The 15,300-nt window shown below is 36.4% G+C and overlaps 1 protein-coding gene across 36 annotated transcripts in view; it reads left to right on the top strand.

Moving 5' to 3' along the window:
• The window catches only part of LOC105468849 (discs large MAGUK scaffold protein 2), a 2,241,192-nt gene that overhangs the window by 1,591,546 nt on the left and 634,346 nt on the right, over nucleotides 1-15,300 (top strand). For all 36 annotated transcript variants that reach the window (XM_024788717.2, XM_011719263.2, XM_011719258.3 and 33 more), the window contains one exon: nucleotides 10,201-10,325. In XM_024788717.2, the coding sequence (XP_024644485.1) occupies nucleotides 10,201-10,325 (125 nt within the window). The remainder of the gene's footprint in view (nucleotides 1-10,200; nucleotides 10,326-15,300) is intronic.

The following is a 15,300-nucleotide window of genomic DNA, read 5'->3' as shown; positions in this document are numbered from 1 at the left end:
ATTTGAGTTTTAATAAAATATAGGGACCAATGGGGAGGCAGGAGTCAAGGATGACTATCAGATTTCTTGCTGTGGTAATAAGAATTGATGAGCATTCTTGTTTCTTTCTTATTTTCAACTACACAAACCACTCTAAACAGATGTCTCTGCTTTAATCCTTTCCAGAACACAAGCAGAGATGTCATTAGAAGTAGAAGATTTGATGGGACTACAAAAGAGGGACTCACTCCATTATTACCAGCTTACACTGGAAAAATGATCAACAAATTAAGAAATTATGTTGAGAGTTAATGAGAAGTACATATTTGCGGCCAGTGGCATTTCAGATACATCGTGTTACAGGACACAAGACTGATGTTACTTAGAAATTTTGTAGTTGGAGTATCATTGACAACATCTTAGATCAGATCTTAAGAATTCACAGCTTAAATATTATATTTGATCCCATATTGCTCTCTTTGCTTTCTGACTCAATCCACCCAGCCTATTCGAAATTCAGCATTCTAAACACACAATGCCCTTGAATTAATCATGGTAAAGCATCACATTTGTCATATCGCTCCTTACTCAGATAACCTAGTTTCTCCAGGAAAGCCCGTAATCCTAGGTCTGTCACTCAGAAAACTTTCTCATATACCCTTACAGAGTTGTAGGGACCAAAGTAGATAACTTTGCTTAGAATGTTTTCCTGATATTCTTGCAATAACCCACCCTATTTTCTGACCAGCATCTTGACTTCCTTAAGTAGGCAATTGTAAGGTCTAGCACAGCATCTGATGTATAGAAAGCACTAAATGAAGAGTTACCTATTATTTTTTTCTGATGATGTCAGTATTTTTTTTCATTCTCTCCATTAACACTAACGTATTTCTCAAACTGAAAAAGACCCAAGCCTAAGTCTTGATTTACATCTCCCAAACCGGCTTCCCCATCCTCACCACAGTCTTCTCATCTCATGTACATCATCCCTGTCCAGCTATGCGTCACGTCATCTTTGATTCTCCTCTTTTCCACCCTTTCATGTTCCAGCCATCAGTAAGTCCTGTCATTTCTACCTTTCAATCATGCCTCAAATATTGCCATCTCCATTGCTATCAGCCTAGTTCAGATGCCATCAATTTCTGACCTGGACTACAGCAAGTTGCCTCTCTGTTCTCCCCTTCAGCACTCTCCAATAAGTTTGTACACAATAAAAAGCATAATCTTAAACTAGATCAGATAATGTAATTCCCCTGTTTTAAGCCTTTTATGACCCCAAAACCTACTGTGTCCCAAGTGTATGACCCCCTGCTACCCTCTCCTACCTCATCTTGTCCTTCCTTTTCTTACCACTGCATAGCTATTCTGGTCCCATTTTAGTTTCTTGAACAAGTCAAGCTCTCTCTTTTCCTTAGGCTTTAGCAAATCTTGTTCCTCTACCTAGAATACTTAACTGCCACACTACCTCACATCATACTCCTCTTCTTATTGTTCTCTCCTTCTACCCTAGGTCTTTCCTCAGTTTCACTGAAAAATGTTAACCATTTTTTCTGTCTTTACTATCTTTTTGTTTTTTAAATCTCCTGCTATCTTACTGGGAAACTTCAGTGTCAGCTACAAAATACTCTGACTTGATCATCACTTCAATACACTCTTATAACTTGACCTTTACTATACTCATATGACTAACACTGAGTGCTGCTTTATCTCTAAAATCTTGAACCCTGAAATCTGCCAATATCCACAGCCTGCTGCTCCCTCTTCCATCTCCTGCTCTCCATAAAGCTATCCATTGTATCTCCATCTTGTCACCCTCTTCTGTTCTTCCAGTCAAAGAGTATCCTCCTTGCATCTCATATTTTCCTATCCTTTCTAACATATTACTCATCACTTACAAAGTAAACCGTATTTTTTCCCCAAGCCTCAGCCCTAAAGCAACCAAATCATCCCTTTCACTGTTCAAGATTACTAAGCTCTGTGGGAGAAAATCCTATAACACGCTGATGGCATCCCACCATGGTACTGCTTAGCAGACTCCAGCTGATCCCTAAGTGTCTCTCTCTTGCCTCAAAGCTGCAGTTCCAACCACTTACAGCTTTACTTAAATCCTCAACTTCATTCTAGACCTTTCCCTCTGATGTCCTGACTTCTAAATATAAAGAGTAAAGACATCTAATCAGTTAAGATTTCCTTCAGCCTCCCTTTCCTCTACCTTAAAATGACCTTTAATCTCTTCCACCTTAAAATAATACTATAACTTACCTGTAGAAACTCAGTTATTCTTATGTCAGAGAGTAAAGTATTCCTCCCCCAACCCATGGCTGAGTTATGCTGTGTCAAAAGCGAACTTATTTGTTCTAATGTTACACATGTTGTATAAGTGTAATGTGTGTGTGTGTGTGTGTGTGTGTATACGTGCATATGCGCTCATTGCAAGATATATTTATAAGAAAAAATTAAAGATGGAGCTGCTCAAAGTGACAAGAGAAAAATATCTACAATGCTGATAGTCAGTGAGAACCACTATTAATAAATTAATGAGCATACTCCCAAACTTTTTAAATTCATACATATTGTAAAGTGAGGTCAAAGTTTAAATCCTTAATTGTCTCTTACTTTATCTACAACTATTTTATAAAGATCTTTTCATGTCAGCAAATAAACTTATACAATACTATTTTATTTTGTGGCTATACCACATGCAATTAAGTAGTACCTACAGGAGTACTCAAAGAGTCTGAACTCTGGGCCCCATTCTCACTCCTCCTTCAAGATTATGTTTCTTTGTGTGCTCCCTTCTATCCTGTACCTTCAATCTCCCTTTCCCAGGGGCTTCTTTCCTTTAGACTAAAGATATGCTTGAGTCCCCTCCATGCCATCCTCCAAAATCTTTCCTCTGCTTTGTCTCCTTCTCTTTCGATACTGCCACATATCTTCCCTAAGGCTAAAACTCTCTCTCTCTCTCTCTCACACACACACACACACACACACACAGAGATAATAATCTACTTTCTCTGTGTTCACTTTTCTTTCTTCTCAGGAGTTCTTTGGTCTACAGTAATCTGGCATTCTCTCTTGGCCTATTTATTAAACTGCTTCCTTTATACCATCCCCCATCTTGTTAAAGCATTTTTATGTAAACATTTACCAATCCCCAAATGAAGCATTCTTCTGATGGCTTTTCTACCCAGCAGCTTCCAGAAAAATACGATTTAATAGAACAAACTATGGGGCATCGTAAATGCAATTCCTGGAGATTGTATAATTGTGAAAAAGGCTTTTCTTATTCCTGGACTAAGCACTTTGTTCCAGGACACATACATTATTAGATAGCATTTAAAAACTAAATAAAAAATTTGAGGAAAAAAATCTCTATTTAGCAATGGTAGTTAGAAATGTCTGCATTATTTTCTCAACTTTACATCCTAGTGATAGACCTGGGGCTGTTCATCTTTAGATATTGTAACATGAGACAGAAAGTGGATGTGAGAAAGACTTTAAATAATTTTAACAAGTAATGTGTATGAAAAAGACACCTTTTTATTCTCTGTGCCACTCCAGATTTACTGTTCAAAGTAAAATGACTTCTGGGACAATTTGGAAGATTATTTGCCAACCAACAGACCTTTCTATCAAGTGACATTTTTTTCTTCTGGCATGTAGCCTACATAGTTCTTTATTTTAACTTCTTATTACCTGTTTCAATCTTTTTTGATATCTTTATTCTACCTACTTATATTATTCGCTATTCTATTATCTTAATTGGCCAATGTTCAAGTGGTAGACTAATAATTTTCAGAGTGCATATCAGAAATTTACAGATTAGGGGCTGATGTATACTATATTTGAAAACAACATATATTGTTTCGTAGTATAAACTATATTAAATTAAAATAAGTGTCTTTGCTGGAGCAAATATGCGAAGGTAAACTTGAATATTGATCATGGTTGACAAGTAGCAAAAGGAACAGATAGGTGTTCCTAGGTTAAGAGAAGCATACAGGAATCTTGCGGGTGGTGAGAGGAATATACCATTTCAATATTATCAAATAGAACATGGGTATTAAAATGTTAAAAGAACATTGTTTAAGTCTTTTTTTTAATCTAGCTGTTTTTTATCTAAGGTTTCAATACTATAACCTAATCTTTCCCCCAAATTTAGTATTTCTAGCTAAGTTTGTAAGAATACATTGTCTGACATCTGTTCTCCCTGACTGTCCTCAAACTCGTAAGGACCCCTTTAAACAGTGCTGTGCATCAAACCAAAGTGATTGAACTAACATTGCTTGATCATCACCCATGTGCTGTGCTCAGCACTCCACTGGTGCCTGTGTCATTTGTATTCATCTAATTAACTCCGTTTGACAGATGACAAAACTAGACTCAAAGTCTAGTTTTGAAATTTATCCAATGCCACAAAGATATCAGTGGCAGAGCCAGTGTCCAAACCCAGGTTAAAACGACCCAGATCTATGTTTTTCCACTAAACCATACCACTTTCTTAGAAATGTTTTGAAATATCTTCACAATACTGATAGAAGTTTAAATCTTTTCCAAAACTCCAGTGAAGTGTTTCCTTATAACTAAAATTTATATTACTTCCCTATCATTGAATTAGTTTTTGAACTCAGAAGAGACAGTGTGATATAATGGAAAGCAAATAGTAATTGAAGCCTGACAAATCTGCTTTTAAATCTGAATTCACTATTTACTTGCTTTAAGTCTTTAAGTAAGTTACTTCACTCCTCTCAGTCTCAGTTTTTTCCTTTGTTTGTTTGCTTGTTGTTTGTTTTTCAGTTTAATATATAAAAAGAGAATAATGCAATCTACTCTACCACATAGGAAATTATAAGAAGCATGGATTAGTGTTTAGCATAGAATAAACATGCAATAAATGTTAGTTCCCTTAATAATACTTTTAGTATTTTACTAGGGGCTTCATAATTTTTTTAAAATCCCCTTCTTAGGTAGTTGAAATTATTTAAGCAATTTTACTATTATTAATTAAAGTTAATAATTTTCTTGTTAAAGTTAAGTCACTTTAAATGTCTTCAGTGGCAATCATACTGTAGTTAAAATGTCACTCTTTTCTCACATTTATATAATCAACATTTTCCATTTTTATTAACAGCCCTGAAATTTTATTTTATTTTTTACTTTTAACTTTTAGATTCTGGGGGTTTATTAAAAAGTTATATCGCATGGTGCTGAGGTTTGGAGTACAATTGAACCTATCACCTAAAAAGTGAGCATAGTACCAGATAGGTAGTTTTTTAACCTTTTTCCCCTTCCCTCCTTTTTCCCTTTTGTATTTCTCAGGATCTATTGTCCTCATCTTTATGTTCATGTGTACCCGATGTTTAGCTCCCATTTATAAGTGAGAATATGCAGTGTTTGGTTTTCTGTTTCTGCATTACTTAGGATAATGGCCTCCAGCTGCATCCATATTGCTGCAAAGGATATGATTTTATTCTTTTTTATGGCTGTGTAGTATTCCATGGTATATATGTACCACATTTTCTTTTAGTCCACCATTGATGGGCACCTGGGCTAATTCCATGTCTTTATTATTCAAAAGCACTACAATTGTAATGACTCCAAACTATCCCCACATTCAGATAAATGTACCACAATATTTTAACCATTTCTCCATTATATGGAAGTCAGTTTTCAGTTGTGTTTTTTTAACATTAGAAAAATAATGCAGCAAGCCTTGAACACAAATCTTTTCATGTTTCTCTGATTATTTCTTTAAGATAAAATCCTAGATTCAAATGATCAGGTCAAACAGTATTTTAAAGTAGAAAAATTCTAAAACTCAAAAAAATTCCTTGTCGGTAGAACATTATATATAAATGAATGTGATTATAATATTACTACTTATTTTCCTCTTTTTTATTATATATAACCCCATTTTGAGAGTAATTTTCATTTGGGAAATAAACTTTTAATAAAAGTGGGACTTTCCTAGAGACATTGTATTTATCATATTTGTAAAATGTCTTTCCATTTTGTGGATTCTCTCTCTGAGAGGAGACGGTGTACAGTACATGAAACAAGAAGTGTCATTTGGCTAGAAAATGGGTTTGTGCTCATGGGGAAGAGTCAGCAAATTAGGAGAAAGAATGGTCCATGTCAGTGACATTCATCTGTCATGGAATGTGCCCAACTGCAAGGACACAGCAGCCCACCCAGAACCCTTTACAGGGTCTGCCCTTACCAGCATGGCACCTCGAAGTTTCCATTGACTGCATCGGAGATCAACACTCGGTTAATTAGTCACAATTTTCAGCATCTAAGAGTGTCAACCAGGGGTCTGCCTGTTCACATGGAGAGATTGCTGCTCAGAGAAGAGAGGAGCTGAGATCTGTCCCTGCAGCTGGCAGGCTCTGGGACAATTGTCAGGGGATTGAAGTGATTCAGCCATAGAGAGCAGCAGGCCGCAATTTCACTGACAGTTTTGCATCTGTCCCTCTCTCTGCTAAATGCTGTGGCTGGTAGCAAACTTAAAAGGGAAGGCTGGAAGAGAACAATAAAGGGAGGTGAAAGCTCTTTAAATCATTTCCTTAGCTGAATTAAGATGAATCTCTAGTAAAGAACCATGATGACTGGCCGGACCCAGCCGATAGACTAGTTTTAATTGAAACACAAAAGCTTTCAGGGATGCTTTGGGATGAGAACCATAGTGCAAGTTACATTCTGTCTCTACCTACCTAGTTTCCATTGTGAATTTCCTAAATATATTCATTATTTTCCTCAGATTGGGTCTGGGGACAGGGGAATGTATATTAGAAAAAGCCAGAGCCACAGTTTTCTCCATATTGTAGTCAATTCAAAAGAAAAACAGTGGTTAAATGTTTCTAGGTTGCTGCCAAAGCTTTTATTTCAAAGATATATTGATTTATAAAGTTTCAAGACTTTGACAGTGATATACTTCCCCCACTAAATGTCCCTAAAACATCCCCTTTTCTCTTTTGGCAAAAGCAGATTTCCTATATCTAGCCGGAGTCCCAAGAGAATTCTTTAAAAATCATACAGTTTAACCTTTCAATAAATGCCTGGGTCCCTCATGCCCAGTGACTAGCCAAATACCTCTTGAGTGAAGGACTCTCTATCCCTTACAGAGTAGTGCATCTCCAATCTGAACAGTTCTATTGTATCAGTCAGCCTTTAGCTGTACCACAGTTTGAATGCCTGAGCTTTCTGCTTTTTTATTTTTGTGATGACATAGAGCAAATGGCTTCTACTTCCATATTATATTCCTTAACACATTGCAGATTTCTATTGTGTCCTTTCTGAGTCTTCCCGTTAGGGCATAAACATTCTCAGTAGGTTTGTTTTTCTGTTAATTCCTTCATCAAGTATTTATTGTCAATACTATGTGCTAGACAAGGCTCCAAAAAAACAAAGATGAATACTACGCAGTTCCTGCCTTCTACAAGCCCAGTTTAGAGGAAAGATAGACTCAGAAACAGACAACTACAAAATAACACAATGCATAGCACAAGTAAGCATAAAAACCTACAAAAACACAGAAATGTGATCTATCTAAAGAAGGGTTGAGTGATAATTTAGTATTAACTTGAGCAGACACCATCTGAGCCACATCTTCAAAAATGAGAAGAAATGAACTAGTCAAGGAGGAGATGTGAAGTTTCTGATAGAGAAAACAGCATAAATAAATGTCAAGAGATGGATTATAGTGAGGTCTGTGCAGTAAAGAACCTGCAGTTCACTTCAGTATTCCTGGGGGGTAAAGGGTGAAGCTGGAAATAAAGTTGACAAGGTTAAGAGTTAGATCACAAATATATTTCTCACATGACAAAGTTTTGAGTACCCTCTCCAAACACGTTGACAGTATCAGGAGAAAGTGTTTGGGTATCACCCAATCCCTGCTTGCCTCTTTCCCTACTCTCCTTAATCAAGAAATTATTATCCCTGAGATGCTAACTATAGTGAGACCAATACACTCTAGTTGATATACTTAGAGCTTGACCCAAATTACATTGAAAATACTCATCCTCCCATTTTTTCTTTCCCAAACCTCTGAATCTTAGAGAACTGCCTCATTAAGTCCCCTAAACACTATCTCCATGGCTACATACTTGACAATGCAGTTGAGGTTATATAGTACGTGAAATGTACTGATCACTGGATGCCACAGTATCATTGCTTTTTTTGCTATGCTTTGAATATCCGTGAAGGCAGAAACCATCTGGCCTTAACCTCTGCAGTCTTAGTTTAGAGTCAGTTGCATAGGAAATGCTCAACCAATACTAACACAGTCATTTGGTGTCAATAAGTATTTAAAATCCAAAATGATTTCTCGTATACTCTGCTCTGGTAAATTTCATGATTAAGGTACATCTATCCAATTCTTCTTGCTTTCTTTGTTCCAACTTTACTGTCTGTTCCTTGGTGTGGCATACCCTTTCTCACCTAAGGGCTTTTACACAAGTTCTTCCCCCTATGTCAAAATGTTCTTCTCTAGGTCACCAAGTCACTGTGTTTGGTTCTCTTACCCACTCCTACACTCTGCATTTCCCCTTCATGTACCTTATAAACTGACATATTTACTCCTGTAGCTCCAGGGCTTACTCTAGTGCCAGGTACAGAGGTGGTGTTTAATAACTTTTAAATAAATTCATGATTATATGACTACTAATAAGTAATAACTCTGTTCAGTGAACACTAGACTGTTTCAAAGAGCAAACAGAATTAGAGAAGACATCAGAAGTATAAAGACATGGGATTTTAGTTGCCATAGCTGAATTATTCATTTCACCCTTTCAACATACATAAGAAATATACAGTTGCAAAAACAACCCTCTGGAACTCAGTTTTATTAATTCAGTCAATAAAAAATGCTAAACATTACCTTGACATTTGCAGTGGTATAGCTATCAAGTTATAGCTGATCTTATCTTGACATTGAACCTTTCTGACTAATCAAGTGCCCTGATTAATTTCTCTGAAATAACTACTGAATTCGTAGTCCTCATCTCTTTTTACCTCAGAGTGGAAATTAATCAAGTGATCATAAATTAATAAGCTATATTTGTTGTAAGAATATGTAGAGAAATTTAATATCCAGTGATAAGGGACTGGTTAAATAAGTGATATGTGACCTTGATGAAACATGACTAGCCATTTAAGATGAATAATTATAAAGACTGCCTAGTTATACAGAAAGGGCTTAAAATATAATATGGTTTGGAAAAAATTACAACACAACTATGAAAACATATGTAGCTCTGGAGATGGGAGATGGGGATTAAAGGAGACTTTAGAAATGAGAAATAAATAATATGGTTTGTGGATTTGGGGGGACTTTTAACTATGCCTTATGTACAAATTTTAGAAAGATATACATATATATCCTTTAGATTTATATGTATCCATATATATCCTGATATATATCCATATATATATCCTTATATATATCTATCCATATATATATCTCTCTCTTTAGAAAGAGATAAAGAGATATATGTATATATGTGTACGTATATACGTATATATACACACACACACAGGATATCAGTTACTATAATCTACAGCAGTAAGTGTAAAGGCTTTATTAGAATGCAAACTACTCAGATTTACATGCTGCTACACTATTGCATGTCTTTTCTATTGTTATTGCAAATTAAAGTCTGTTTATTGTTCAAAAGTATCTCTCGTGCATTATGACTCTAGAAGAGGGCCCTGTCTTCTGAAGTGGAAGTTTTCTGTTACTTAGAAACACACTTATTTGACAGATAAGTGATATTAGAACAACAATACCAGAAATAAGAAAATGAAACACCCAAGTTCACTGTTCTATTAAATCAAATTCTTTCATGTAACTTTTTTCTTCCTTTTTCACATGAATGTATCATTTTTACAATTGACACTCTAATGATTCTTTATATTTTTTCATATTACACAATTTGTAAGTTTTTATTTCCTGCTTCATAAATGTGATTTTAATTGCTGCATAAAGGAAGCCATTTTTAAAAGCAAAAATATAATGCCTCTTGCATTCTTACAGTGCAGGAATAAACCTGAATGTTCTTCCTGACCTTCCTTTTACTGCTAACCATGCACTTTATGGTTTAGCACACAAGACTGTTGTCACCTGATTTCCATTAGAGTAGTAACATGATAATGCAGAGTGCAAGAGGAACTAGGTTTTAGGTGACAGACACGTCATTTAATATCTGCTGTTTGTTTCTACAGGGGAATTCTGGCCTGGGATTCAGTATTGCTGGGGGGACAGATAATCCCCACATTGGAGATGACCCTGGCATATTTATTACGAAGATTATACCAGGAGGTGCTGCAGCAGAGGATGGCAGACTCAGGTAAAGATCTGAAACATTAGAATGATTTTGAAAGTAAATCTGCTGCATTAATGAGACACGTTTGTACCTTTGAAGAATAATAATTCTACAAAAGTTCTGTACTTGAAAGATTTTTAAGGCAAGCTTCCTGAAATGACTTTGCAGATCTCTTGCTACTGATTGAATTTCAATAGTATTTGATTTGTGTTTGTTGGTGGCTACCACACTGAACACTGGGCCAGGCACTGTGAGGAGGGGATGAAGATAAATCTTTTGTTTGGATGAGGCCTTCAGTCTAGTTGGAAAGAACATAAATATGAACTAGTGGGCAAATAATATAATTACCAAAATGATACACTCTAAGTAGCATTAGCAAGTAAAGCACTGTTATAGATATTGTATGTATTCTCAGATTCAGCAACCGTTTATAGGGCTTTCTCTAGGCATTTAGAGAGGGAAAAATTGAGTCTAAAAAAAACATTCCCTGGGAAGATTTTTCTGAGTCTTGAATGATAATTAAGATTTCACTAACCCTACAAATCTGAGTGGGAACACAGAGAACAGAACAAGTTGTCCCTCAGAAAAAAAAAGGGAAACCAGCTTGATTTGGATGAAGAGCACAGAGTGGCCTGACTCAGTGGCTCATGCTTATAATCCCAGTACTTTGGGAGGCCAAGACAGATGGATCACTTGAGGTTAGGAGTTCGAGACCAGCCTGGCCAACATGGCAAAACCCCATCTCTATTAAAAATACAAAAAGTCACTGGGCCTGGTGGTGGGTACCTGTAATCCCAGCTACTCTGGAGACTGAGGCGGGAGAATGGCTTGAACTTGATCCCAGTGAACTGAGATCGTATCACTGCACTCTCGGCTGGGTGACAGAGTGACACCATGTCTCAAAAAGAAAAACAAAAAAAAAGACACATGGTGAGTTTAGGTTGGTGGAGGGAGTGTAGCCAGGTACTTCTCAGTGATAGAGAGTAGTAGCTGCTTGAGCTGGGCTACTTTCTTTAAGGAACTTAATTGTGGGAAATGAGAATTACCCTCATGGGGTAAATAACATAAAATGCTATGAGATCAAAACCTTAGCTAAAAGGCACTATAGATTGGAAAAATTAGGAGAGATTTTTCAGGAAGAATAACGTGCCCTAATGTCATTTTAGCATCCCTACTAGGTTGTAAATCCCGTCAGGCCAAGCAGTTACATATATATAAGTGGCTCAATAAACTCTTGCTGAAGAAATGAATTTTTGAATAAGTAAATAAATAAAGTGTAGAAGAGGAAGAAGTGAAAATTAATGTGGGAGGTAAGACAGGAAGGATATGTTAAATAGAAAATATTTATGACATTTGTTAATGACTGTAAGGAAGAGTTTATTCAAGAGGAATCACTGCAATGGAGATTTTGCAGTAGGGGAGGGAGATTGGTCTTAACTCTGAATACAAAAAGCACAAGTGAAGATGTATAGCCAAAGAGCTGTGGAGTGGAGGTGGCAGTTAGTGCATGGAAAATTACTGAGAGAAAACGTCAAGGGTAAGGGGAATTCTGGCTAAAGGGACTTGGCAGGATTCTTGTTGAAGGCAGGCCAAGCTGATAAATTATCAAGGGTATGGGATAAGGAATTTGATCGGATACCAAGGGAGAGAAATTTTTGATAAACTGACTCAGCAGGATTCTTGCTAAAACTGGGCTAACGAGACCAAATAAAAAGCCTAAGGTCAAGGCCTAATTGAGAGTAGGACCCAGAGAAGCCTGACTCAAATTTAATCAAGGACAGAGTCTTATTAAATTACGCAAGTGAAGTCCTGTAGGTAAGAATGACTTTAGCTTGCATGGAGCCACATTGAGGACTGTGACTTATGGAGCAGAAATGTAAGCTTCATAGCACTTCCTCAGTCTGTTTTTTCATTAAGCATATAAACTACTTTGCTGTTTTTCTTATGAATCAACCAAAAATACTTTTATTCCTTACCCAGTTTTTCTGATGTAGTGATTACTTTTGACAGCTGCATGTTTACAGCTTGAGGAAGAGAATCGCATTTTTTTTTTCAGGTACATGTGCATCCTTTATCAACAAAAAAGATACTCCCACAGGAAATAAGCTTTTTGACAATCGAATTTTTAAGCTGAATTAGCTAAATTAATTTCTGAATGAGGACATATCCCCACTAGAGTGAAAGGTTTGAAAAAGATGCTGTGTAATTCTATGAGTCATGGTGGGGATTCTGTTTGCTAACACTGGACCCTAAAGAAGCTCCATTTTTAAAGTTTAGAAATAGATTTGTTAGAGGATAATTTAGAAATTATCTCTAAATTATGATTATGGCGGGCCTTTAACCAAATTCTGGCTCTAAGCGTGAAACAGATTTTATGTTATATGTTTACTTTACAATTAAGAATGAAAAGTGATATCTCTTGAGAGTGCCAGCATTCTTTGCCTGCAAACTTGGTGGCAGCCCCATGCCTACAGAGGTAAAGCAAAGTTCTGCTGTGCTAGAAACTTTATTCTTTCATAGTTGTAAAGAGAATAATGATAATGAAAGCTGACATTTCTTGAGATTTTATCATGTGCAGGACATTGTGCTAAGATAGATACAGAGATGTCAGATGTAGACACACACACAGACACACACACACAGAATCTCCTACTTCAGTAGCCATATAGGTAGGTACTATTATTGTGGCCATAATAATAAGGACTCAGAAAATTAAGGCTTATTGATTTTAAGATCACCCAGCTAGCTTTGATCACATTAAAAATCCAGTTCTGAATGGCACTTAGGTACTCTCTAAACTCTCATGTGTTGGTAGAATTCCTACATCATGTGGTCTCTGCCTAAAAACTCCCAAAGGTAAAGTTTTCACAATGTTAAAAGGTAATTCTGAATATAACAGAGTTTGTTATTTTTCTATTGAGCCACAATTTCCCCCTTTTTTTATTTATTTTTTTTTTTTGGCCTCTACCCATTGGTCCTTATTTTGGCTTCCTGGAGCCAGGGCCATGACCTATGACTATGTGTATGAATATTGCCTACTAAGGTTGTACAGCAAACAACCTGCACGATTTTGTACAGTGCTTCTAACTAGACCAACAAAATTCACCTTCTTTCCAATCCACATTACAGCCTTTGCCTATGTGCAGACAGCTAATAAGTATAGATTTTCAGTATTTGGCAGGTGGTCTAGTCCAAGGCATACATTTTATAGAGGGGGATTCTGCAGCTCAGACAAGTGACTTATGCTGAGGCATAAATCATTTGGGCATCCTATTTAACTAAAATCTGAATGTCCTGACTCAAATAATTAAGATTCTTAGGTAGTGCTAAGAGACAGTAACACCAAAGCCTGAACTAAGCCTGACTAATTCTTTTCTCAGTGTGACAGGAACACTGAGGCTGGACCAACAAGCCTTGAAGAGTATGTTTTATCTCACCATTAGTCCTTAAGGACATGGAAGAAGGACATTGTAATTAGCTCTGGAAAGATGTGGGTTCTAACTTCTGTATATAACACAATTGACCTTGGACAAGTTAAACTCACTTAATAGCTGTTTTCTCATTTGTAAAGTGGTGACAATAATACCTACTTCACTGAGATGTTCTGAGGTGGGATAACCGAGCTCCTTAGCGATGGCAGGCACATAATTGGTGCTCAATAAATTTTACCACCGTTTTCCACTTTCTCCTTACCTTCCCTCTCTGTCTCTAAGTAGTTTTTCCTCTCCTCTTGCCTCTGTTTCTTTCTTTTCTTCTCTATGCTCTTTCCTATTATACCTTCTACCTTTCCTTCTGCAGTCTCCTTTCACCCTCTATGTTCTTCCCTAAGTTTCCTGTCCCTATCTTTTCACACGCTTTTTTCTCTTAGTCATAACATGGAATTAAAGACCATTAAAAAAAAAATAGGTATGATGCCAAAAACGGTCCTATACTCCTGTTCTCAAGTTTATAATGTAAGCCGCTCAACCTGCTATGTTTCCTTTGCTTTAAAAACAAAAACAAAAAACCTATAAATTAAACATATTTTTCTTTTTTGTAAACAAATCCTTTGGTGTTTCCTTTGAGTTAGAGACACTTAAATTTCTTTAAAATGTACCTTTGCATTATAAATTGCTATGGCCTGAATATTTGTATCCTCCCAAAATTCATCTGTTGAAAGCTGATCCCCAATGTAATGATATCAGGAGGTGGGGCCTTTGAGAGATGATTAGGTTCTGAAGATGGAGTACTCATGCATGTCTTTGTAAGAGAGATTCTGACTTATATTAGTGCCCTCATAAAAGCTTCCTTGCCCCTTCCTTTATGTGAGGACGTATCTAGAAGGTGTTATCTATGAACCAGGAAAAGGACCCTCACTAGACATCAAATCTGCCAGTGCCTTGGTTTATAGGCCATTTAGTTTATGATATTATATAATAGCCCAATAGACTAAGATATAAATTATATTTTTGACAGTTAAATAACACTAACATTTACAGAGAAGCTAAGGTCCAGAGAAATAAGGTGATGGGTTTGCTCCAAGGAGAGTAGTAATCTGAACTCTGAATTAGTGGATATGTAATAATCAGATCAATAATAATAATAATATTAATAAAGACCAACATAGTGCTTACAATGTGCGAAGTCATTTTCTGGCACATTAGGTCATTTAAAGTGTTAAATGACTCAATAAAACTCATACTATTATTTATTACTCATTTTTCAGATAAGAAAATTGAGGAACTGAGAGGTTAAGCAACTTCCCTAAGTTTGTACTATTAGTAAATATTGGAGCCAGAATTTGAATGTAAGCAGTTTGACTCCAGTGTCCATGTTTCTATTTTATAAGCTATAATGCAGAAAAACAACAACAACAACAACAACACTTAAAAGACCCACTGTGGTAAGCATCATTCTAAATGCCACTCCTAGACAGGTGCAGTAGCTCATGCCTGTAATCCCAGCACTTTGCGAGGCCGAGGCGGGTGGATCACTAGAGATCAAGAGCTCAAACCCAGCC

This window comes from Macaca nemestrina, chromosome 12, assembly GCF_043159975.1.
Source record: "Macaca nemestrina isolate mMacNem1 chromosome 12, mMacNem.hap1, whole genome shotgun sequence".
Classification (NCBI taxonomy): Eukaryota; Metazoa; Chordata; class Mammalia; order Primates; family Cercopithecidae; genus Macaca; species Macaca nemestrina.
This window is presented reverse-complemented; position numbering and strand designations above follow the sequence as displayed.